Below are 27069 nucleotides of genomic sequence, written 5' to 3' on the forward strand. Positions count from 1 at the left end.
GTTTATTTTGAGACCACATATGCCACGCGGGGAACGCGGTGTCAGTTATTTTGTGCAGATGTATTCTCATCGAAGTTTTATAAATAATAGCCATGCTGGCAACTTTAATAGGGAAAAAAATATTGGTTTTGCGTTGTCTACGAAATGAAGGCGACTCGCGTAGCTGACTTTGGGGCAGACAATGGCAACTTCATTAGTATCTCTGGGTCACGGATGTGTGAGGACAAATACATCCACTGCACGAGGGTGGACTTTTCGTCCCTCAAACATTTCCCTTTGTTCAGATGCTTCTGTCAATCCTTTTGTCTGGTAGTTAGGATGAAATTTGGGAAATAGTGCAGGTTTCTCCCAGCCAAAGACTTTTCCAGTGGTCTTTGTCTTACTTCTGACTCCATGCAGAGTCGAAGCCCATCACACAGCTGGTCTGTGTGTAGAACATCCAGGTCTGTGTGTAAGTCCTACCTCAGGTTCCACTGTAGGCCTGGCTTTGTGGTGGGAGAGCCCAAATCTGGTGGTACTTGCTTCATGTGGGCCAGATGGGTGGTGGACAAGCAGAGCACAGCTCAGTCCACCAGTGATGTCCACTGTGGAGACTTGGAGCTGGCAGTGGAGATTGAAGAACTGAAGAACATAAGCTCTTCTTATCATAGAATCACGGAACGGTTTGGGTTGAAGGGAGCTTCAAAGCCCCCCAGTGTCACCCTGCCATGAGCAGGGACATCTTCACCAGCTCAGGGTGCTCAGAGCCCCGTCCAGCCTGGCCTGGGATGTCTCAGGGATGGTTCATCCACCACCTCTCTGGCCAACCTGGGCCAGGCTCACACCACCCTCAGGGCCAACAATTTCTTCCTCATGTCCAGCCTGAATCTCCCTCCTTGAGTTTAAAACCATCACCCCTTGTCCCATCACAACAGGCCCTGCTGAAAACCTTATTTCCTCATCCTAAAGCCTCTTCTCTGCCTCTCAGTAGAAGCAACGCAGAGGGTCTGAAGCGCAGCAGAAGGTCTGATGATGAGCTCCAAGAGCTCATGTATGTCAGGCCAGACAAGAGGAGGCCCTAGAGGTGACTGTGCAGAGTTTGTGAAGCAGAGATAAAGCTGAAACTGTTGGAAATGGGCAAGAGCTGAGACAGAAGTGGTGGGCAAAGAGTTGTGTCCGTGACAGAGGAGTGCTTCTGCCCATCCTGATCTTGTGGCGGAGCTGCCACAGCCCATCAGCATCCCCGTGCAGCTGCTCTCAGGGCTGTTTTGCTGTAAAATTAGGACGCTCTCAAGCTGGATCAACATTACAGAGCTGCTCTGGCTTAGCGCAATAAGTCTAACCATGAAAAATGGATTCTCTTGGTGGGCAGCCAGTGCTCAGCCCATGGTGTTGTGGTGCTGGATGGGAGTTTTCTTCAGCTTAAACCATTCTTTACACTGCAGAAATGTGTGTGAGGTCGGAGGCCCCCCTGGACCTCGTGTTCACGGCCTTTTACTGCAGATATTCGCCTTTCGCCAGCGTGTGCAGAGCGTTTCCTACAGGTGCTTTTCCTTCTCTCTCCGGCCAGCGAAACCCTCGCTGAAGTTTGTTTAAACTAAACAGCTGCCAGCAGCAACACCTTAAACTGCTGTGGCTGTATCCACAGTAAACATTGAAACTGCTCCTTTAATTATGTCAATCAAGCACCAAAAACCCCCCAACCTCACTCTGGTTGCATCTGCTGTGTCCTCTGGAGGGAGGTGTGGGGCTGGAGCCAAGAGCAGGAGGTGCTCCTTGGTGGGGACAGTGGTGGCCTGGCCGGACAGGATGGCAGACAGAGCTAGAAGAGCTCCCGATTCCCAAAATCACCCCAAAACGAGTGAGGAAAAGCTCAGAAATAGCAGAGACGTGGTACCGGGAGCCTCTCAGAACGGGGAGCTGCGGTAGGACAACCACCCCAGAATTTGTTGGCACGTCAAGGGGGGTGTTTTGAACCCCGGGATACCCAGCGCTTCAGCCTCCAGTTTCATCCCCCACCGGCATCCTCGGCGTCTTGCGATGTATGTATTAAGCTTTGAACCTGTTTATAGCAAACACTCCAGAAACCCCCCAGAATCTGTCAGCTGGGAGACTTTGCTTAACTCCTGTCATGTTTAGTTTAGCATCTGACACCTCCTTCTAGACAAATACAGCTCTGGTTCACTGAACCCGATAACTCCTTTTTAGTACAGCGACTGACTTCCATATGGAAGAAATTACAGTACCTCTCGAAAAACGCCAGAGGCAGCTGCCAAATTATGCAGAATTTAAGCCACTAATGAACAATGTGATGAAAGTTGAATGAAGGTGTATTTACAAGATCTACAACACGCCGGCTCCGCGGAGCAGATGTACTGTCTGTGCAAGTATGTATGACTGTGTATGTACCTATGGACGTGCGTATCGAAATGTTACCCGTAAGGTCTCGCTGCTTTAGGTAGAGCCCTTGGCAGTAAGTGCCACCTCGGGGCGGTAAACCAGAAGCTCCCCAGTGTGTTTGTGCCTTTTTAAGATCCACCAGGCGAATTTTACAACAGCAAATCGCAGAAAGAATAGGCGTGAAGGGGTTTTAAAGGGGGATAAACCAACAAATCTCTTAAAAATAAGAAGAAAGAGGAGAGAGGAGGAGGGAAATATTGCAGAAATGTGTGTTCTTTGCCGCCCGAAGGTCGGCGTATAAACGTGGGTCATTTACCCTTCGGAGGCAAATCATGGGTGCCAAAAATCTGGCTTGCAAAATGCGTAACAATAAAACATGTATATTATGGTCTTCCTGCAGATTTCCAGTGTGAGACCTTCTCTTGGCGTAAATTTTTCAATGCCGTGTTGTCTAATCTGAGGTTTAGCTCAGCAGAGCCTGGCCTGGGTACGTGCTGACAGTCTGTAGAGCTCCTGTTCTCCTATGAGAACAGCTCCTACAACTTGTGCAGGATCACTGGGGGGTGAGATGATATTTGCTTCTTTGCAGGCTGCTCCAGAAGATGCCAATGGCAAAGCTGGGCTGCCAGGGGGACCTAAAAGTCCAGACCCCTATTTTCCCTGGTCAAACCCCTTGGCAGAGCACACAGAACAGGGTTGAAAACTAATTCACTCTTCAACAAATAGATACTAATTTTATTTATTTTAAACCTGCTATAACACTCTACAATTAAACCCTTTGGAAACATCTAATCATTCACTTCCGATGGGGGGCTAATGGGTGAAAAGAGGGGTTTTGATTGCATTTGACAGCTAACAAAATGCAGCAAGCAATATTTAACTTAATATTTTTTGAGATCCATGTCGAGAGCAAAGATCTTAGGGATGGAAGAAAAGTGGACCTCTTGACTAATTATGAGTCATTTATTCCCAGCCACACAAATTTTAGAATCTGAATCCCAATTAAGACATTACACTACATGTGTTAATTAGTCCCTTCTCCTTTTTAAATCAAGCCATAACTCTTCTTAATTAGGAGGTTAGACATTGTAATTTGAACTGGCCTGAGTTTGAAGCACCCCTGGAAATCACACCTGGGGGCTGTACCGGGGATCATTTTAAATTGGTTGAGTTTGTACTTGGGTGATTATAAGATCCCCAACAGGGCAGTAATTAAAGAGGGTGCAGCTTCCAGATTAAGATGTCAGGGGTGGTATAAGCAGTGATGTCTTCATTCTAAACTGTGCTCCAGGGAGGCTTGAAGGATGCTGGTTGGACGATTTTCTCAGTGAGGACTCTCATGGACCACGACAGCTTAAGCGGGAGAATAAATCAGTTCCAGGAGTTGCCCCCTCTGCATTCGAGGGATTAGTTATCGCAGCTTATTGACGGCAATTCTCCAACGTCGCGTTTGTTAAAGAGCGTGGAGCGAGGTCCCGACGCTGACAAAACCCTTGTGAACTTCTGCAGGAGTGTTTTAGGTTAGATCGCGCTCGATGCAAAACAAAGTAGCTCAATATTGGAGAACAGAAGCTCGGCTTTCACAGCACAAATTGATAGGATCAACTCCGTCTCGATAGCTTATTAACGAGAAGCTGAGATACCGGAGGAGTTAAGGCTCCGGATCTTGTTTTCCTTCCCTGCTTCCCCCAAACCTTCTCAAGATGAAGACAGCTTTCAGCAAGCTTCGCTAGCAAAGGGCGCCGAGGCTGAATGTTCAGCCACGCAGACAACGCGCAGCAGGGTAACGAGTTCCCACACATCAGCTGCTCCGTTAGAAGCCGTCAGGTGTGCTTGGAGCAGCAGTGAACGCGGAGTAGACGGGGGGTTGAGGGCGCGCGTTGGGTTGGAAATGTGCTTTTTGAACCCTGGTGGTGGTAAAGACGAGGATGTCGAGCGGTTCGTGTAACCTGGTTGTACCTTCCTTGGCCAGGAGAGAGCTCTTGCGCCATCACCCCAGGGAAAGGCGTTAATTAGCAGATCATCTGTTTGATGGCAGGACAATGTGAGGTGTTCTCAAGATCAGAATGGACAGAGGAGAGACTCATATTGGGACCCGGCAGCCAATCTGCTGACTCCACGCTGCTGATACCCACTGAACCTCACACAAAACTCACTAGCAAGTCTGATTTTCTGAATTGTTTCAAATTGGTAGAAAAAAAGTCGAATAACAGGTGTCGTTGTGGTATAAATAGCCCTCAAGAATTACATTTTTTCCCCTCGATGTTTGCAAATTGTCTGAGGTCCCTTATCATGGGATATACGGAACATGCCACCGTCTACCAGCTGAATGTTGTCCCTGTCATTAGGTGTTAATTGCATCAGAAGGGTCACTTAATGGGTCGTTATCAAAGCCTGACCTTGCAGGTACCTTAAAATGTTTGCTGTTAACAAGTCTTGAACTCACAAATATCCCCTGGGGACAGCAAGTATTAAAACATCCTTATCACCCACTCTGCAGATGTTTGATTTTTAACAAATTAAGATGTTGTCAAGTTTACTGCTTTATTTATTAACAAAGCAGCATGGGTTTTTCAGTACCACCCCACAAAGCTCACAATCTCTCTCAAGAACCTGATTTCCTTCATCTCACTCAACATTGTCTCCAAAACCTTTCTGCAGATGACACCTCGTGTGCCGTTTACTCCGGTGTGAGATGGTTTGAAACGGGGAGGGTGTGTGAAGTGACCTTTATTAAATTTAGGAGTAATGAGCGCTTAAGTTGACGTGGGCTTTGAAACCCCAGGACGCGGTATCTTTTGTGGGTGAATTTGTTGATGACCTACTAAGAAGGAACCTAAACAGTTAGGGAGCGGAAGACCATCAACACCAGTGTCGATTTAGATGGTGGCACGCACTCCTCTGGTCTATGAAATGGTCTAACAAAGCCTTTCCTTTGCAGAACGTCACTCCTGAGGTCCCGTCCCCGGATGATCCTCCCAGTCCAAAGCCTTGTGTGCCTCGCTGCCTTCGGCCTGGCCCTCCCCTTGGCCATCAGTCTCTTCCCGCAGATGTCCGAGGTCAGTACGTGGCTGGTCACCGCGGTGGGATGTTTCAGAGGGGCTTCTTTGGCCTTCCTGGGTAACAGTCTCATTCCTATGGGGCCTCCTCCATTTTTGGATGAAGTTGCTTGCTGTCTTCTTCACTTGGGTGCAGATTCACCAAGCAGGCGATGGTTGTGTTGGTCTCTCCTGTTGACCAACACTAGCATAACATATAGATTAACATCACACAGCTTTCCCGTACTTCTAACCAATGGTTGGATCGTGTGGTGGGATGTACCTCCCAAGCCAACAGAGGAAGGACTGAAGAGAAGAACCTTTTTTCCACCCAGCAAACACACCTTATCCGGACAAGGGATGACCACGTGTGATCCTCTTCCCTTCTGTCACATCTGTTGTTCTCCCACAGGGGTTGTCTGCTTCCGTGTGGAGAACATTCAGTAATCAAAACACCAGGGATCGGGGGGACAAACAGGTTGGAATGAGTTGGTTTTTTTAAAACGTATGAGGATAATGTTCTACCTGCTAGATCAGCGGTCGGAGGAGCGTCTCAGCTGGCGCGCTGGCTGTCCTGTCCCTCTTCAGTGACCCGCAGGTCAGGTCTGCTCAGATCACAAGGGGTGTTGGTGTTTCTGACTGATGATTTCTGCTCTGAGACTCCAGCTGGGTTTGTTCCGTCTTGTTCGGGGGCGTGAACTCAAGTCAGAGCTGCGCTGATACACGTTTGACGTGGATGTACTTTCCCAGAGCTTCTTTGAGGGTTTCTGCCTGTTCGTCTTCCAGCCTGGCTCTGAGAAGACATGGCCTGGGGGTGACCAGAGGAAAATTGGCCAAGGAAACAGGCAGCGTGACTAGTGACATCACTCTAAGTATAGCAGAACAACTTGCTGAGGTGCATTTATCTCTAAGTCATTGATTTTGACCATTCAGTGTTTGTTGCTTATAGACTTGCAGGTTGTAAATTTGTACATTTACAGGGAGGGCCACTATTAAAGTGATGAAGGTTCTGTCAAACAGAGCAGAGGACTTTGCTGGAGTTCTGTTTGTGTCAGCTAGAACAGTTCATCAGGAATTAGTATCACAGTCTTTACTGGTTAATTATTTTTCCTCAAGCTGGATGGGTTTATCCACGACTTCTAGCCAGGGAATCTTGTTGTACACTTGTCTGCTAGACTGAAAAATGTATTACGAATTTTCTGTTGTCCTTCTAGCTGTTTACAGGCTGAGATAAAACTGTCCCTTAATCTTCTCTTTAAGAAACCGAATATATCTCAATCTTGGAGTCTCTTGCTAAAAGACGTGTTTTCTGAAGCTTTAATGATTCATATGGCTCTTCCTTAAACTTTTTCTAATTAGTCAACATCCTTTTTGGAGCACTTCCATAAGAACCAGACACAGTATTCCAGTAAGAAGTTGCACAAGTACCAGTTGCAGGAGCAATGTGATTTGCCTGAATTCGTACATCCACAGAGCCTGTTAGTCATTTTGGCACGAGCTCAACCTCAGCTCCTTGTCCGTCAATTCTTTGCTGCGATCCCAAGTTCTGCTAAAAGGTTTTGGTTATGAAAGCCTGAGGAGTATTTCCAGGTCTCACACCCATGCCCAGAGTGTGTCCAGAGTTCCTGCTGGAAGGAGACCTGGATGTGGAGCATCCCTTGTGCTCTGATATCCAGAGAATGCAGCTTCATCCACCAGAGGCAGCCATGACCTTCCCTGGCAGGTCTCCTTTCAAGATAATGAGGGAAGGAATCATAGAACCATAGAATCATAGAACAGTTTGGGTTGGAAGGAACCTTCCCAGCTCATCTAATCCCACCCCTGCCATGACAGGGACATCTTCACCAGCTCAGGTTGCTCAGAGCCCCGTCCAGCCTGGCCTGGGATGTCTCCAGGGATGGTTCATCCACCACCTCTCTGGCCAACCTGGGCCAGGCTCTCACCACCCTCAGGGCAACAGTTTCTTCCTCATGTCCAGCCTGAATCTCCCTCCTTTGGTTTAAAACCATCACCCCTTGTCCTATCACAACAGGCCCTGCTGAAAAGTCTGTCCCCATCTTTCTTATGGGCCCCTTTTAAGCCCAGAAAGGCCACACTAAGGTCTCCCCGGAGCTTCTCTTCTCCAGCTGAACACCCCAACTCTCAGCCTGTCCCCCAGCAGAGCTGTTCCAGCCTCGGGTCATTTCTGGGGCTCCTCTGGCCCCTCTCCAGCAGCTCCATGTCTGTCCTGTGCACTATCTGCATCCAGAGGCAATTTTATATTTGACCATAGCACGCTGCACATTGATTTGTGTCCCACATATCTCGCGACCTCAGTATCAGTGACTTGGGCTCTTGATTATTTACCACTTTCCCAGACTTTGTGTCATCACCTTAAGCGTCAGCCATTGCGTATTTTCTCCCTTCTCACTGATGATGTTCGTGTTTTGGTAACGTTGGCCAAATCAAACCATTCTTTCAACATCGACAGGAAACACCCTGCAATTCTGCTTGGAAATTCAGCATTTTATACACTTCCGGTGTTTTCTGTGGGCATCGTTCTGAAATAGGAAGCGGGAACAAAAGTTTTGGTACCAGAATCTGACGCTTTCAGAGTTAAACACTTGGGACTCTACAAAAATAATTATTCATTGCCTTAGTTTCTTTATCTAAAAATCAAGTTCATGAGGTCTCTTTGCCTTTTGTATTTTAGCTTTATGGGTGACAGATAATTTATAGCGTATAATATCTGATATTACAGCATGAAAAATTATGTCGATGCAGAGAGCTGAATGAATTCTAGCCCACAAGGAAAATTAAGGTCTGGCTTCCTTCAAAGGGTATTCAAATTGCAGGCATCAGGCAGTACTGAAACCATGCAGCATCACTTGAAAATGACCTTCTAAAAGCAGCTGAAATGTTATCTGCAGTGTAAACATGAATCAGTGCTGATTAGCAGATCAAACAGAATGACGTGCTCTCTGCCCACGCTCCGTGTCAATGAAGAGAAACCATTACAGCTGGTGGTGGAGCTCGTTACTTACTGGGATCTGGGCTCCGCTCAACTGCAATCGGCTCCACGTGCACAGCTGGACCTCACATCTGGTGATGCCAAGGAATCAGGTTCTCCATAGCAGCCTGGTCTGATCAGTCTTCCAGTGATGCTTGTGATAAATGTGTGCAAAGGACGTTCCTCCCGTTCTGCAATATCTCGGTGGTGACGGTGATGATGCTCAAGTGAGCAGAGCAAGTGATTTATCTGCAATAATCTCTCCAGAGCCATTTCTTTACAGTCTGGGGTAGAAAATCTGAGTCTCCTCGCAAAGAACATTTCTCAGAACGTGTGAGTTCTTGGTTACCCATCAGTGGTCCACGGACTTGTTAATAATAATATTAACTAAGTTGATAGAGTTTGAGTGTTTGAAAATTGACCTTCTTATATGCATATGCATGCGTACGTATGTATACAGATGTGTATTTGCTTTTTCTCACAGTGCAGTAAGTGAAGCAGCTCGGAACATAACACAACTGTGATGATGCTGGTGTAATGAGCACTACCCAGGGAGCAAATTATTAACAACAAGATGTAATAGGCGTATTCTGTTCCAAAAATATGATTATGGTCTGAGCAGCAACCCTTTCAGGAATTGTAAATGAGCCAAATTCTGCCCTTAATCACACATTCACAGTCCTTTTTCTTTAGTCAGAGAGCAAACACAGAAGCTAGTGTGTTATTAAGTGCTTGTTTTAGCACAGGAGCTCGACTGGCCGCCTTTGATCCATGCTTCTAAAGGGGCTCAAACTTACAATTAGTTTCCGAGCAGAACTGAAGCCTTGCAATAGATTTAATAAACGTGCTAGATAAATGCAGCCACCTTATCACATCAACTGTAGCTGCTTCAGTTATACCTGTTTTAAAATAATATCAGAAAATCAGAATTCAGAAACATCAGTATCAGGTAAATGAACATCCTGGAGCTGAACAACCCTCGTGTGCTGAGGATAACGAATCCAGATCTCCTCTTGGGTTGGTACTTGGTCTAGCTAAGACCTTATACTTTCCTTGATTTTGTACTTTGATGTCTGCAATGGTGATCCAGAATGATGACTTGTTTCTAGATGTTCTGGCTTTGAGGATCACCTGATAAAAATAAACCCCTATAACATCAGCTGTAAAGACATGAGTCCTTGCAACTAAACACCCTTAAGATGCTGAGAAATACACTTTTCATCCCAATACAGTGTTAATGCTGGTACCTAAGTGCATCAATATGCATTAAGTAATTCACTGCTGTTAAGTTTAGGAGAAACATCTAGTTAAATGCATTTAGCCCACAACCTCCAACTGCCTCCCATGCCCCCCGGGGAATCTCTTTTCGAACCGCCTCTCCTACAGCATCCCCACTGACAACTCCTACTCAGCTATGCACTGCCAATGGAAACAGCTGTTGACAGTTCCAAACTGAAACTGGGACTTGTGCAAATGAAATTCAGCATAGCAGCAAAAGAAAGAACAAACCATGGGGTTGCTCCACTGATTTTCCACCTTTTGGTCCTTGCTCATCCGGATCATTCTGTGTGATTCTGTGATTCAATTTTCAGCATCCGAGGGGATGCTGTTGAGCTTCCAGGGTGCTGCAAACCCACCGAAACTTAGAATCGTAGAATCATAGAATGGTTTGGGTTCAAAGGACCTTCCAAGCCGATCCAGTGCCCCCCTTGCCATGAGCAGGGACATCTTCACCAGCTCAGGTTGCTCAGAGCCCCGTCCAGCCTGGCCTGGGATGTCTCAGGGATGGTTCATCCACCACCTCTCTGGCCAACCTGGGCCAGGCTCTCACCACCCTCAGGCAACAATTTCTACCTCATGTCCAGCCTGAATCTCCCTCCTTTAGTTTAAACCATCACCCCTTGTCCTATCGCAACTTGCCTCATCCCATGCCCAGTGTGCTGGACCATGCTGGATAAACCCAGGTGAGAAATGGAGCTGAAGCAAGAGCTGAAGGCACAGCAACCCTTCCATGAGCTATAATACACTTGCCCTCACCACAGCTTAAGTTTAAAGGGTAGGGCAAACTAAACCATGTTCTGGAATGGGGCTGTTTCAGCTGAAAGCCTTGTCTTAAAAATAATCTTCCTTTTGGATCTCTAGGACAAGGGGAATAAACAGCCTAAAATCCAAGGCTGAGCTATTGTTTTCCAATCTGTTTTAGCCTTCATCTTGTTGGCAGGCTGCTTTAGAAAAGCAAAAGGTTAATGAGCCAATGTGCAGTGGGATTATTGCAGTAAAGATGACAGTGAACCAGTAATTACTAATTAGATGCAGTTTAACAGGAGGAACAAGTGAAATCTCCTCTTCACCAACTGTCAATAATTAGCAGATTTGGTGAGGTTGAAATGTGTCCACAGTTAAAAGGCTGATTTTTTAATGAAATGGCACTTGACAAAAGAGCTGTATGGAGGTCACAGCCGTAGCCCTCGAGACGCTTCCCTATACCATACTTAGGAGGGAAATCAGATGCAAGACAGCAGGAGGTCCCCATGAAACCATTTCTCCCTTGGGATTGCATCGCACAGGGGGGAGGGGAGCAGGAGGGATTCTCTGCAGCAATTTTGTCCAACTTGGATGAGAAGCAAAGGGAAGGATTTGCCAGCTGCCACGGGGGAAAAAATGTTTGAGAAGGGAGACGTTCTGTGGTTTTTCTTTGCGTTTTGGGTCTGAGGAATGGTTTTGCTGGGAGTCCAGTGACCTGAGTGTGCTGGCCGAGGTCTGCCCTTGGGATGGAGGTTGGTTTGGGAAGGAACTCCTCATAGAAAAGTGGCACAGGGTCCTTCAGGCCCGGCAGGAGGCTGGAAGCTCGGTGGTGTGCGTCTCCTGAAGACTGCAGAGGATTCAAGCTGTGCCCTGAAGGTTTGGTTTCAGACTGACACACAGGTGATGCTCCATCGTTGACTTCTGAAGCATTAAGAGGTTCCTCTGAGGTTCCTCTCCTATGTGCTGATCCAGTTTCTTTTCTGGCAAAGTAACTGTTGACGTAGGCAAGAGTATCTTTATTTTCCACATGGACTTCAAATGGAGAGGTGATCTGTGGGAGCTTCTTTAATGCCCATGGAACCTTTTACTTGAGCAGAAACCCCCACGCTTTATATGACACCAAGCAGCTGAATTATGTAGTTCAAGTACGGCTGGAGAGAAAACCTGTGGTATTTAGAAAAGTGTTGAGCCCTGTTCTGGCCGTCAGATGCAGGATGGTGCTTAACAAGGTTTGTGTCTGGTATTCTGCAGTAAGGGTGGATGCCCCATCCCTGGAGACATCCCAGGCCAGGCTGGACGGGGCTCTGAGCAACCTGAGCTGGTGAAGATGTCCCTGCTCATGGCAGGGGGGGCACTGGGGAGCTTTAAGGTCCCTTTGGTCCAGACTATTCTATGATTTTGTTTCTACAATTGTCGGTGTTATTCCTGTGGTCCGTAGATGCTCATGGTCTGTTCGCAACCCCTCGTAGGCCTCCTGCACAGGTTCTTCAGTCAGGACCAACCTGCTCTAGTGAAAGGTGTCCCTTGGCAGGGCAGTTGGAACCAGATGGTCTTTAAGGTCCCTTCCAACCCAAACCATTCTATGACTCTATTCTATGACTCGCTCTTGGCTGCAGAGATCTGCCTCAGTTCCTGCTCCCACTTCGAGTTTCTCACTCTCTGCCATCATCTCCTGTGTGACACAGACGGAAAGAATCCCGGAGCTTTTGATGGAATTACTTTACAGCTTTTAAGGTCAGACCCACCCTCCATACTATAAACTTCCAAGTCGAAGTGGCAGCAGAGCTTTTTGAGGAGCTCGGGCATATTCAGGACAAGGACACGGGCTCACAGGCTCTAAAGCCCCTTCTCAAACACATCTCCCAGGTCAAGATCTTCCTAAATACATGGGGACCCTTCAAGCATAATAGTTCTTTGTTGCAGCACCGTTTTGATTCATGTCCTGACACAACAGAAACTCCTCTTGCTATGGAGTCACTTACTTGAGATATGACCAGGAGAGAAGGAACCAATTTCACGAAGCAAAGAATATTTCTGTATCAGGACAAGTTGTTCTGACAGAGGTACCTTTTATTTCAATATAATTTAGTGTGGAAGAGAGAAAGGAATGAGCATTTTTGTGTAAGTCAGAGGACAGCACAATACAAACTACAGCTCTTGTAAATACCATCTAAACAAACAAAAATGTAAAAATCAGGGGAAACTCGTTGCTTTTTCAGTGATCCAAAGCTGAGAATATCAAGAAGTAGCTGAGCTCATGATATAAAAGCATCAGGAACAATGTTAAATGTTTGCATTGTAGTTATTATTTGGACAGCAAGCAGTTAAGGGATTTTTGCACAGGAATGAAAATCAGATGTCTTGGCTGTCTTGTGTGAAATGACCTGTTCTGAAATCTAAATTTTGTCTTTATTTGGACTAAGTAGATGCTTGGAGGAAAATTAATAATTTTGATGATTAGTGGTTAGATTGCTGAAGTGGCTGTAGCGGTGTTAACATATTAGGAATTTAGTATGTTCTTATAACTGGAAATTTAGCGTTCATTTAGGCTCCCTTTCCTACGAGAGGTTGGACCAGATGGTATTTTGAGGTCCTTTCCAACCGAGCTATTCTATGATTCTCCATGATCTTCCCTTTGCATGTTTGTTGGGTTTGTTGGTTGTTTTTCCCATGTGTTTCCCCAAATCAAAGCTTTTCTCCTCTGTCCCTAATGGGTTGTCACTGGGAGGTCTTGATCTTCTTCTGGGAGCAAATGTCCTTCTTTCCAAGAGAAAGGATCTGGTTTTCAGGGGCATCAACTCCACCATCGCTCTTTGCAAGCCCGTAGGAAACATTGGGGTGGTTGGATTTACAACTGCTTTGCCTATTTGCACCCCCGGTGTAATGATGAGGTTCGGTGTCATCTCTCGTCTGGGGAAGGTCACGAGTGAGCAGCGCTCTGATTGATTTGGAGCCTGCATCTTTGTTCTCGCGTTCCCTGTCCGAGAGGCTTTGATTTGCCACCGAGCTGGTTTTTGAAGTCTTGCTGGTCAGAGTGGCCCTTTGTTTCACAACCGGAGTCAAAGTTACCGAAGAAATTTACAGGATCTGGCCCTAAAATTGTAACCTGGACCAGCAGAGTTTGTTCTTGCTGGGAAGAACTTATTTGTGGTCATTGGAGGTGGGTGTGGGAGAAAGGCCCCGTTTGTACTGCCCAGGGGCTTCAGCAGCGGTGTCGGACGGGATCTGGTTTCATGTTTATATCTCTGTCCCTGGGATACAGGTTCAAGTATGTAAACTATCCCTCCTGCAAGCACAGGCTCCCGCAGGTGTGTGGGTGCTGGTGGGCATAAAAAAACATTCCTGACACCATCTCTTTTGAGGAGTCTTCACCTCCTGATGGCTATAAGCCATTAGGAGTCAAAAGAAAGAGCTGACATCCGACAACTCCGGATAAACAGCTAAACATTAACCCTTAAAGTGGCTTGAAAAACATACTTAAAAGGCACTTTGTGGAAAGAAGCCATTTTTTTTTTCCAGGCCTGTTAATTGCTGTCTTTCTTCAGGACACCTTTCAGCAGCGCCTTCTGTAAACAGAGCGGCTCCTCCCGAGCGCTTCCCCCGAGGATTCCTGCCCTGCTCCATGGGGACGCTTGTCCCGTCCCGTCTCCTCCCACCTTGTGTGCTCCTGCAGGTCTTTGGTTTTGCTGGTTTCTTCTTGGCCTGAAAGTCAAGACCTTTCCGATCTTTTTGCCAGCCCACCCTGGAAATTCAGTCCCCTTTCGTGGTTGCTGTCAGCCTCTTTATTTGGTGCGTTTATTCCCAGCTCTACCCAAGCTGTTGCCTGTCCCAGAATCATAGAATCACAGAATGGTTTGGGTTGAAGGGACCTTCAAAGCCCACCAGTGCCCCCCCTGCCATGACAGGGACATCTGCACCAGCTCAGGTTGCTCAGAGCCCCGTCCAGCCTGGCCTGGGATGTCTCAGAGATGGTTCATCCACCACCTCTCTGGCCAACCTGGGCCAGGCTCTCACCACCCTCAGGGCAACAATTTCTTCCTCATGTCCAGCCTGAATCTCCCTCCTTTAGTTTTAAACTGTTACCCCTTATATGTCCTTTTCTGCAAACTCAGAGACAGTTTTTGCAGCTCATTGGAAGCAATCATACCTCAAACTACTCCATGTGGGACATGAGTAAAGGCAGGCGGCCAGTTGTCCAGACTGGCCTGCGGTGAGCATCCGTGCTTCCTGCAGAGGATGTCTTATTAATCACTTTTCCCAACCATGACTATATATAATTATCTGTAACTGCTTTTAAAAATCATTTGGACCTAGCAGCCTGTTTCTAGTGAGGCTGTTGGTCCTTCAAGAGAAGGAAACGTGACGGAGGTTGAGATGCTCAGGAACTTGCTTAGCATCTTCAAATCAACAAGGACATGCCTAAATTCTGCGATACTCGTGATGCTCTTCCTTCCTAATAGCTAGAGGATTGCAGAGATTGACATTCTCACCAAACAGCATCAAACGCTTTCTGCCTCGACAGAGCTGGTGGAGGGATTCCTATCAGAAAGGACCTAATTGCTCATTTTCATCAAAAGGGAAACTTGCCACATTCAAAACAAGGAGGTTTTTTTTCTTCTGAAAGAGGAGAGATGAGTCCAACTCTCTTTGTGAATGTTTTTCATTCCAGCAAGGAGCAGTGACCCTAAACTCTGCTATTTTGGGTGTTCTCAGGATCATATTTTAGGTAGGCTGATGACTCTTCCATCCATCAGTCGGGTTGAATGTTCCCCAACGAAATCTCCATCATGTAACATGAGGCTTCTTCCTTGAGGCCAGGAAGACGTTTCTTTTGCCCTACACACTAATTTACACTGACTGCCCTGTGCAAACAGTTTGGGGAGCAAGTCCTCTCCAGGAGAAGGGTCCTTAGAGCAGTCAGAGAGAAAGGGACCTGGGGGTACTAATTGACAGGAAGCTCAACATGAGCAACCAGTGTGCCCAGGTGGCCAAGAAGGCCAATGGTGTCCTGTCCTGGATCCAAACCAGCGTGGTCAGCAGGACAAGGGCAGTGATCCTTCCCCTGTGCTCTGCATTGGGGAGGCCACACCTGGAGTGTTGTGTTCAGTTCTGGGCCCCTCAGCTCAGGAAAGAGATTGAAGTGCTGGAGCGGGTCCAGAGAAGAGCAGCAAGACTGGGGAAGGGACTTGAGCACAAGCCCTATGGGGAGAGGCTGAGGGAGCTGGGCTTGTTTAGTCTGGAGAAGAGGAGGCTCAGAGCTGAGCTCAGCACTCTCTAGAACTACCTGAAGGGCAGTTCTAGCCAGATGGGGATTGGGCTCTTCTCCCAGGCATCAGCAATAGGACAAGGGGCCATGGGCTTCAACTCTGCCAGGGGAAATTGAGGCTGGAGATTAGAAGGCAATTCTGTGCAGAGAGAGTGGTCAGGCATTGGAATGGCTGCCCAGGGAGGTGCTGGACTCGCCGTCCCTGGAGGTTTGTAAACTGAGATTGGCCATGGCACTTAGTGCCATGATCTAGTAAACAGACTAGAGTTGGACCAAGGGTTGGACTGGATGATCTCTGAGGGCTTTTCCAACTCAGTCCCTTCTGTGATTCTGTGATTCTGTGATTAGCTCGTGAGTGACCTGAGGTCAGAACACACATGTTTCTGCTGTGGTACCAGCCTAAGACACCCACCTTTCTAGAGCTCCTGTAGAAATTAATTCAGTGTGGCAAACTGAGAGTTTACCTCATAAGCACTTATCTCCTGTACATGAACAAACCTTCTTCTCCAAAGTCAAGGAGAAAAGGCATCTTAGCTCCTACAAAGGCCTCTGTGTGGTTCTTCACTTCATGGAAGACACATCACGCTGCGGTTTCAGCTTCTCTCCATCACAGCTTCACTTTGGTTCTTTGTTCAGTCTCATGCCTGCGCTTCTCCATTTCTCTGGATGGGTGGTGAGTTTGTGTCACTTGTGTCTTACCCAGAAAAAGGAGCCATAGTCACCGGGGACACAGGCTGGTACCTCCTGGGTAGCAGCAACTGCGTCAAAGGAGGGAAAGCCCTTCACCTTCTTGGATTGCTAGAGAGAGCTGGAAGTGTCTCTTTTTGCTATTTGAAACCTTATGATCTCAAAGCCTTTATTTGTTTGTTTGTTTGTTTCAATACTTGAGGTTTCTGGTGCTGTGGGCAATCCTCTTCTTTCCCAGAAGATTCAAACCCACAATTCTGAGATGACTTGGAGATGGTGTCATGTGCGGTGTTGACCTTTCAACACCGTTCGTCTCACCATGTCTGTTCATCTTTGATATTGTCTTGAGACACCAGAAGGGTTCCCATGGGGAACTGGGAGGTCAGAGCTGGTATCTTCCTGATGGGGACAGAGCACAGGAGTGGAACGTGCTGAGCTGCCATGTTGCAGGACAGGCAGGGACATGCCGAGTGGTTGAAGGTACCTTCCAGCCACAGGTGTCATACATTATTATCCCACCTGCAGACATTGTTCTCATGAGTCATTTCTAGAGCATCGGAAACGCATGTGGTGCCGGGTGAGGGGAGCTCATCGCCACAGGGGCCGTTGTGGTCTGCTCCAGCCTGGCTGGGCAGTAAGAAACACCGTGGTTTCCTTCTTCCCATCTGATCTTTAATTTTTTTTTATATGCGTATTATTATTCTTTAGAGAAGCTGTGATACACCAATATGCAACTGCTAAAGCTGAAGTTAAAAACTCTCACCCTTGATCACAGAATCGTTTTGGTTGGAAAAGACCCTAAAGATCATTGAGTCCAACCATTAACTTAACACTGCCAAGGCCACCTCTACCCCATGTCCTGAGAACCTCATGTCCGTCTGTCCAACCCTCCAGGGATGGTGACTCCAGCACTGCTCTGGGCAGCCTGTTCCAATGCCCCACAGCCCTTTGGGGAACAAATTGGTCCCAGATCCAACCTCAACCTCCCCTGGCGCAACTTGAGGCCGTTTCCTCTGCTCCTGGCGCTTGTTCCTGGGGAGCAGAGCCCGACCCCCCTGGCTCCAAGCTCCTTTCAGGCAGTTCAGAGATCAGAAGGTCTCCCCTCAGCTCCTGTTCTCCAGCTGAACCCCCAGGTCCCTCAGCCGCTCCATCACACTTGTGCTCCAGCCCCTCACCAGCTCCGTTCCCTTCTCTCAACCCGCTCCCGCAGACTCCAGAGTCGTTCCCATTTAACATGTGGGCAGTAACATCTTAAGCCTTGTCGCTGGCTCAAAAGCAATTACACGTCTGTACCCAAACATCTGTCAAGCACGAGGAGCATTCCTGCTCGTCTCGACACAGAAACCCGATGGCACCCAAGGTGCTGCTGACACTTTGCGTTTCGTGCTTTGCTAAAAGCGGTGACGTTTGCAAGGGACGGTGCAGAGGTGTCAGCAGATGTGATAGAGTGTGAATAGCTTGTGGCACTAACAGCATCGCTGACATACTTTATATCTAACAGATGTCATCGTGGGGTACGTGTGGTGCCACCTTCAGACCCTTTCCAGCCTGGTGTGAGAAGAATCCCTGTTTTCTGCCCTGTCCTGCAGGCAGCGGGACGTGGATGCTGGTGGTCACAGCATCCATGGCAGAAACCAGAGAAAGCTTCTGAAATGGAGCCAGAGCAGCCAAATATTCCAACTTTCCTCCTTTTTGTCATTTCAAGAAGGGGAGAGAAAATAGAGATGAAATTAGTTCCAAGCAATGGTCCTTTTTAATGCCAGTTCTAGGTATGTCCAGCTGCAGGTTAGACAGCAGCGCCGAGATACATCTTTGGTGTCAATGTGCATGGGAGTTGAACTAGATGACCTTTGAAGGTCCCTTCCAACCCAAACTATTCTCTGATTCATTTCTCAGTGTAACCCTGGTTCACTGTCTACAGATAAATTACATATCCCTATATATTCTTACTGTTTGGAAGCGGGGCTCTGAATTCAGAGCCATTTATGTGAAATCCCCCACAAATCTACTACATTGCAGGGATTAAACAGGTCACCCACCTGCTAGGCCACATGGCAATACTTCCCAGTTTGTAGCCAAAGAAGAAACTTTGCCTGATAGTTCCATACTTTACATAGACACTGAATTACACGTGAATCTACTTATATGGTGGTAAAAGGGCAGTATAAATTAAATGCACTCCTGAACTTGTTCTTATCTGCATATTCCTGAGCTGTCCTTATCTGCTACCGGCTTTGCTTTACCTCCAACCATGTGAGAGAGGAACCTCTTACTCCATGAGCGTATCTGCTCTCCCACCATGGTGCTTCAGGGTTCTGGTTGTAGGCTCACATCACTTGGATGAGACTTTGCCAGGACTTAATTAGAAATATAAGCCAAGCACCAATGGTAGTTGTTGCCTTCATGAAGGAGTACATGACGAATTTGAATCTTTTTCCTAAATAGATGGGTCCAGAGCACCAGAGGTTTGACCTATTTGCTTGTCCAGCATCTCCCAGCCCTCAGTGTCATCGAATCATGGAATCACAGAACAGTTTGGGTTGAAGGGACCCTCACGACTCCTCCAGTGCCCCCCCTGCCATGACAGGGACATCTTCAGCAGCTCAGGTTGCTCAGAGCCCCGTCCAGCCTGGCCTGGGATGTCTCCAGGGATGGTTCATCCACCACCTCTCTGGCCAACCTGGGCCAGGCTCTCACCACCCTCAGGGACAACAATTTCTTCCTCATGTCCAGCCTGAATCTCCTTCCTTTAGTTTAAAACCATCACCCCTTGTCCTATCGCAACAGGCCCTGCTGAGAAGTCTGTCCCCCTCTTCCTTATGGGCCACTTTTAAGTCCTCTTTCCAAAGCCACTCCCTCCCCAGAACATCTTCTACTGGTCTCACCGCTGCCCTGGATCACACCATCGCACAGCCCAGCCCGTGCGGACGTGCCCTGAGGATGCTCGTCCCCCGCTCGCAGCGCCCACGGGCTCTGCCCGACCACCAAGGCTGATTCCTCGGCTGGACGATCACGTCCGCCCTTGCAGCGAGGTGGCCGGGAGCGTCGCAAGCCCTTCGGGAATGTCAGTCCCCGTTGCGGCCGCATACCTTGGCGTGTCAGACAAAAGGAGATGATCAAAGCAGGGATGGCGAGAAAGGAGGCTCTAACCCCGTCCCGACTCGGTGCCTCCGCGCCGGCTCTTTGATCCTTGCGTTTTGGGGGGGTCCAGCCCTCCTGCCTTGTACCGACCCCAAAGTCAGCGCTTTTTTGGGAAGGTGGATGGTGGCAAAGCTCCCACCGAGCCACGGGGCGCTGGCGTCCCAGGTGGGACCAGATTCGGACACCTTGATGGGTGCGGGGACACCCAGCGGCTTCGCAGGCTCCGCTTATGTTTTGTTAACACCTTAACCAGCATCACAGGTGGAAATGGAGTCAAATAACTTGTTTCCATGTTTTTGAGAAAAACGTTTTGTCTCTGCAACCTTTTTTTGTTTTAGAAAGCTGACTGTTTCTTTAGAAGAGAGGTGTCTAAAAGGCTTGGGAGAAACAAAAAGGGAATTGTACCCGTCAGCTCTTAAGGTCAGTTTTTATTATTATTTTGAAGGAAAACCTAACGAAATTCAGGCTTATCTCTAAATTGCTTTCCCCCAGCTTCGTGCTTTACCCAGCAAACTGAGCATCAAATATTTATGAAGTTATTTGTTACCATGCACTTTAGTCATGAGACCGTCTCTCAAACAGTGCGTCTGGTTTTGGGGTACATAGAATGTAACTATGTAGAGAAACTGGGAAGTGTCCAGAAAAGAGCTTTAACACCAGTATTTCAAACAATAATCTGCCTTGCAGAGAAGAAAAATTAGGTTTGTCTATAGATTTTAACAAAGGTGATTTAATGGTCTCTGAATACTTTAATGGGAAGGAAATTTCTGGCAGGAGATGGCTCCTTGGTGTAGCAAATAGATAAATGCAAAGCTGGTGGTCTGAATGTAGAAAAACACCAACCATGTGATGGCTGATGGTCTTTGAAGTGAGATATGAAGAGGTCTTGTAGCTCCACTGTTGCTTGGACTCCTTAACCAGGGGCTTTATTCCTTTTGGAAAACATCTTATGCGATTGAATCAAAAGGTTTTGGGGTGAGATGGGGAATTTCTCAAATTCCCTCACCTGTCAGGTCACCTTCGTTTGTCTGTAGGTCTGAGATAGTCCTTAGCAAACACCAATTTCCTCATCTCCATCCTTAGCAAACACTGATTTCCTCATCTCCATCCTTAGCAAACACCGATTTCCTCATCTCCATCCTTAGCGAGTGGATCCATGGAGAACGCTTTAATTTTTGATGTCTGGGAAAAGTTTATCTGAGCAGAGGAGGAAGAAGCCTCGCTGTCTTTAAATCATTCAGTATACAGTTTCCAATTTTGGAAAGCCTTACAAAATTAAGCACAGGTTCAGATTTCTGGTTTTGGCCCCATCAGCGTTCTTTCAGCGACTGTCAATTAAAAGAAGATCTGAAATAATCTGAAAGAAGAACAATTTAGGCAGTCTTACTGCGGGAATGAGACCATCAGAAACCCAACCAAGCTGGACTTTGACCCCAAGTAAGCATGTTAAATCAAATTTATTGAGGTTCTGCTTCTCAGTGGAGTTTTACTAGGTTGAAGGTGCAAGGAAGCCTCAGTACAGAGGTGCTTTCACACCATGGTTATACCAAGCTAAAAGCAGAGGTGCCTGGTGACCGTGATGAGCAGTAGCTCATCTATCCAAGGAAAAACATGATCTATTTTCCCCAAGGACACTGAGGGCAGAGCAGAGTCTGTTAGCGGTGCTGGACATGTCCCACTTCTCCATCCAGCTGTGCACAGAGCCCACCACCGTGCAAGCAGCAGCTGCTGGTCCCTCAGGGTGCTTCATGGTGCCGTTTATTAACCGTGGTCCTTGTTACATCTCACCGAGCTTCACTAGGACTCTGTCAGCTTGGCACTGCCCTGATGGCCATGAACTAAAGGAGGGAGATTCTGGCTGGACATGAGGAAGGAATTGTTGTCCCTGAGGGTGGTGAGAGCCTGGCCCAGGTTGGCCAGAGAGATGGTGGCTGAACCATCCCTGGAGACATCCCAGGCCAGGCTGGACGGGGCTCTGAGCAACCTGAGCTGCTGAAGATGTGGTGAAGATGGTGGCACTGGATGAGCTGGGAAGGTCCCTCCAACCCAAACCGTTCTGTGATTCTGTTCTGTGTCTGATGGCCCAGGAGATGGCAGAGAGCTGCTGGAGGGGCTTGGAGAACCCTCCCAAGTTCCAAACTGAGGCCACCACCGTGTCTCCTCGCTGGCCCTGCCGAGGCAGCAGCAGAAGACGCGGCGACCAGCCTGGTCCTCCCTTCCCCCACCTCCCGGCACAGCATCCCTCAGCCCGTATGACCCTCCCCCTACCAAAATTGGCTGCTTTCTTCCTTCTTTCCCCCCCCCCACCGCCTTTTTTTGGCTGAGTGATGAGCTGTATGCCAAATCCATCTGCTCCTGTCTCCCCTAGCTGCCTTCCATCTCATTCCAGGATCCCTGGCAGCCAGCCTAGACCCATCTCTCTCCTTGCACTCCGAGGAGCACATTCCTTTCTACACCTTTCCCCGAGCTGGGATAGAAATGAGTATCAACCCCAAACAAAAAGCATCTGCTTTCTGCCTGCTTCTGCTTCACCGGCCGCGCATGTACGCTACACCCGTGTCAGCCACGAACGCAAAACACACACAACCCCCCCTCCCCAAACTCGCCCGCCCCGCACCCAACGCGGGCTGACGAAACTTTGGGCGCCGCGAGCCTTCCTCACACCCTCTCCCTCTCCGTCTCCGCAGCACCAGCTGTGACCACCGCACCATTTGTTCCTCCAGCCCACGCCAGCATCTCGGAGCCAGTTCTTTATCACCCCAATTAGCCTTGTCTGTGCTGATGAGAGGAGAGAGGCTCCCACCGCAAGGCAGAGACGGGGGGAAGAGGGAGCTAGCGCACGGTGGGCAATGCAAGAGGCGATTCCCTTCCCTTCGGCTTTGTTCCCCGGGAGGGAGGGATGGATTTCACCAGGTCAGGAGCACCGCGAAAAAGCCAGCGCTGTCATCCCGCCTGCATTACCTGGGTGATGCCGGTTTATGTAAACAGTTGCCTCAATAAGGTCAGGGAACACCATTTCTTGGGGATTTTTCCCTTTTTTCTTCGTGCACTTGGCTGTCTGGTAGAGGGAAGAGGAGCGTACTCAGGACACAGCACTTGCCGGGTGTTGTGACGGGTTGTGGTTCGCACTGGCCGTGTTTCTGGATGAGTTCGAAGATGCACTTTGGCCGTGTCCCCAGTGAGGATCGAGCTGCATCAAGGGAGGTTGAGGTTGGATGTGGGAACAATTTCTTCCCCAAAGGGCTGTGGGGCATTGGAACAGACTGCCCAGGGCAGTGCTGGAGTCACCATCCCTGGAGGGTTGGACAGACGGACATGAGGTTCTCAGGACATGGCGCAGTGCCAGGGGTCAAGTAATGATTGGACTCGATAACCTAGAGGGTCTCTCCCAACCAAAAGGATTCTATGATGAGGATTCCTGCATCTATAGCAAAGCTTCCAGTAGCGATTCCCCCTTCTCCCACTGTCTCGTCATGATATCTCCTGTGCTGGGATGTCAGGATCTGAGGGGTCAGTGGTGCTCATGCATCCATCAGCATGAAAACATGCCTTTTTTTTTCCTAAAGCAGCCCCTGGTAGCAGTTTCTGGGAGCAGTGCCTTTGCACCACAGTTCCCTCAGTGCTGTTGGGAGCTTGTGTCCGTCATGGACTTCTCTTCTCCTGGATTCACTGGTGAAGGCCCTTTTCTGGTAGGCATCTCAGCACTGTCACCTAGATCCAGGCAGGGGATCCATCCTTTGCCCCAGCACAAGTAGATCTACCCCATTGAGAGGAAGAAGATGGACACAATTCCAAGCCAGTCCCATGGTGAGCACTCAATTTCCAAGGACAAAGCCACCCCATATGAGGTGGGCCTGGTCTCATCAGTGTGTTCCCAACAGGGTAGAACCTGTTCCTCAAAGCACCTTCCATGGCAGGTGTCCCTTGTGTGGGGGGTTCCCAGCACGGCCGTGACCAAGAAGGACCCTACTGGGAATCTTCTTTGAAGCTGAGACATGAGAAACTTGGCAAGAAACTCCGTGGTCTCCAGATCTGTTTCACGATGCCGTGGCCAGTGGAAGGTTGGCCAAGCAGGTCCAGGATGCCATCTGCACCAAAACACGCGAGGTTACACTTTCCAACAAAAAACCCTGAGGGATTCAAAGAATGAACTGGTACTCAAGAGGTCGATTAGTGAATGTTGTATTAATATCTGTAGCCTACCACCTGAATGCTTCTCCCTGTTCTTCTGCATTTGATTTCCCAGTGAGACAAGTAAGTTATTCCCAGCTTCTGAGCAGCTTAGTCAGTGTTGCTGCGGAGAACATCCCTCCTGCACCTGTCTCCTTGGGGTGGATGCACCCCTTGGAGCTCCTCTAGCTGAGGCTTTAGCACAGTTTGTAGTATCTGCTTTATTAAAGTCAACCAGATGTGCAGGGATTCCTCCAGTTCAACCAGTCCCTCCCCAGCAAATTTCATTCACCTCTTCCCAGGCTTCAGAAAGGGACTTAAGTGAGCTCAGTAACAGCTCCAAAGCAATGCCTGGGACCGATTATATCTTCGAAGATCTTCAGAGGAGTCCCTGAACGTGTGTCCATCTTGCATTAGGCATTCATTTGCCCGTCCTTCTGCCCAGACACCATAATCTGGCTCTGAACTGTCCCACCTCAGTTGTGTCCCTCCCAGACCCATCCCATCTAACAGCATTGTGTACAGCCTTGCCATGAATGAAGAGGTTGTTTCCCTCCCAGATCCATGGGAAGGAAGCCCAAAGGACCTACAAGCAGTTACCTCAACTGTCTCCTTCCACCAAAACAAGCTCAGTTCTACTTAACCTGTTTTTGGTGGGTTTCATCTAATTTGTGCTGAAAACTTCCCACTGCAGAGACGCCACACTTTCCCTGAGCATTTGATTGCAACACTTTGCTCCGTCCCACCAGGAGACCCTTCCTGCTGTTCAGCTTGAATCTCACTCGCTGCTTCTTGAACTGTGTCCCAAAACGTGACTCCTTTCTTCTCTGCTGTCACCTCTTGCACACGCAGATCCCACCATGCTACCCTTGAGCTTCGCTCTTCTAGACTCAGCCCATCCAAGTCCTCAGTGTTTCATAGAATAGTTTGGGTTGAAGGGACCTTAAAGCTCATCCAGTGCCCTCCTTGCCGTGAGCAGGGACATCTTCACCAGCTCAAGTTGCTCAGAGCCCCGTCCAGCCTGGCCTGGGATGTCTCCAGGGATGGTTCATCCACCACCTCTCTGGCCATCCTGGGCCAGGCTCTCACCACCCTCAGTGTAAAGTTTGCCCGTAGATCTTGCTTTCAGACCACTAATCTGGGCTCCACCAAGGCAGACGCGGTTTTCCTTGGAGCTCCCACCTCTCCGTCCCGCACTGGAGATGAAGGGACTGGTGGTTCTCCATGAGCTTTCTGCAGAGGCGTCCCAGTAGTAGGTTGGGTTTTGCTCTCTCCGAGGTGCCCCACGTCCACCAGCACCAGCATAGATGGTCAGGGTTGGACCACCCAACTCCAGATCATTTTAAAGCCCTTCCCGCCTTGTTGTTTTCCTACCAGTGGGTGACACCACCCAGTTCCAGTGCCTCGGAGCTTTTCTTTCTGTCTCGAGAAGAAAAATAAGACAACAATAGGAAGAAAAGCTGCGTCAGAGCCAGGCAGACCGGAGTTAATCCTCCCTCAAAATGGATCCCGGCGGTGCCGGTGGAAGTGCGAATCGCCTCTCCCGCACCTTTGCTGGGTTCTGTCCCCGGCACAATGCTTCACTTTGTGTTTCAGCACAGAAAGAAATGGTGAAGTTGCTAATAATGGCACTAAAAGAAAATATGCTACATCTGTTATGGATAGCAGTACAAAATTAGCTGATCACACCTCTGACACCCAAGATGTCTTCACTTAAAATACTCGTTGGCTTACTTTACATAATTTGCTGATTATATTTAAAAGAAAATACAATTTTGCAATTACTGTTCTTTCTGGTGTGCTATCTATGCATCATTTTCTTTTTATGTTTATATATTTCTCCTTCATTAGTGCAGTCTGAAGGGTGATTAGATCCCTTCAAACATTTTACAGAGGTTAAACGTTGATTAAGATTTAATTATTACTGTAAATAGCTTGGAATGACATATGGTGCAAAAACCTGACATATGTGCATTTGAATAAATGAAGTGCTATTTCCCATGATGCTTCAGTAGCTGTTTAACAGCTTTGCTGAAGGGTTATGTTGCACCTCATGTTAAGATTGCTTTGATGTTATATTTTGTTGGGTTTTTGCAGCTGAAAGCTAAGAACAGTTTTTCCAGTTTTTAAAAACATTGAATATTTTAAATACCTAAATTGTTTTGCACAAATTTTTGCTAATTTGTCTAACTAGGTTAAACATTTTCAAAAGCATTTCGATTTTTAACGTGGGTTCCTAGCATTGTGTCAGCAACAGCATCAAGGCAATGTATAGGATTTCCGAAGGTCTGATCTCGCAAGGTGCCCCGTCCCGGTTGGGAGCGGGATCTTTGCTTGGCGTGGGATCCAGGAGCACCGCGATCCTTCCCGAGGATGCAAAGGTTCGGAGCGATTCCACACCATGGGAAAGCTTTGAGCAAAGCAAACAAATTAGGAGAGGGCTGAAGATTTTGTGCAGACGGGGGTGGGCAGATTTAATCTGTGATCCATCATTGCTGGAGGACGTAGAGCCCTGGTCCAGGAGATGAAGGAGGGTGTGTTGTCCCCTCTGTCACCGTGGCTTTGTTGGGTCCCTACGGGTACTAAACTTGCAGCTTTGGGGACTGGATTCCTTGTAGCACCATGTGAGGGGACCTTGGATGTGGGATTTCTGCTGGAAAACAATGGGTGGGATCCATTTGATTCTCAGAGACGATGTAATTCCTTGAATATCGCAAGGCAGGGAGCGTGCGTTATTTCCTGTAGCACAAATCAATCCAAACAGGGACGTTTTGAGATGTGAGCAGAGCAAAGCACATCAAAATGACATGGAAAATACAAGATCGACAAGGTATTATTTACATATTCCACTTCTCCACATTAATTAATTGATCTATTGAGCTCCTGCTGCAGCACAGCAACATGATGCTGATTCTGATCTTGCCTTCTCTTTAATTTCACAGATTGAGACATCTCGGCTGGAGCCGGAAATCGCAATGGCCACCACCAGTAAGACTGTCGTCTACAATAAAGGATTGTAAGTGGAAGCGGACAATCCCAACCCAGAAGAGCTGGGGAGGGAAAGGGGGAAGCTTGTGATCCCGACTAGGAAAGAGAAAACAACAACAAGATAAAACAAATGATAGAGCTCAGCGATAGTAACGTATTACCGCTCCCGGCGAACCGGGAGTAAATTAACACTTGCAGAGAACTGACACCTCACACCAGTTGAAAAGATTAATATTTAAAGTTTTAAATTAGCAACAGGAGCAGCAACAAGAAAATAACATTCAAACACTTTAGAGAACTAGCTACAGAAGAATCTCAGAACTTACTAGCACTGCATGGAGGGATGTTTAACGGCGTGTTTACATCGTTGTACCTAATCACATGAA

The 27069-nt window shown here is 48.0% G+C and overlaps 1 protein-coding gene across 1 annotated transcript in view; it reads left to right on the forward strand.

Annotated features, from left to right (window-relative positions):
* The window catches only part of SFXN5 (sideroflexin 5), a gene marked incomplete at both ends in the record, with an annotated part of 97108 nt that extends 70393 nt beyond the window's left edge, over nt 1-26715 (forward strand). The window contains 2 exons of the mRNA XM_080344419.1: nt 5321-5438; nt 26638-26715. Coding sequence (XP_080200545.1) covers nt 5321-5438; nt 26638-26715 — 196 coding nt within the window. The remainder of the gene's footprint in view (nt 1-5320; nt 5439-26637) is intronic.
* Between the last annotated feature and the right edge of the window lie 354 nt (nt 26716-27069).

Source organism: Nesoenas mayeri (genome assembly GCF_963082525.1).
Source record: "Nesoenas mayeri genome assembly, chromosome: 4".
Classification (NCBI taxonomy): domain Eukaryota; kingdom Metazoa; phylum Chordata; class Aves; order Columbiformes; family Columbidae; genus Nesoenas; species Nesoenas mayeri.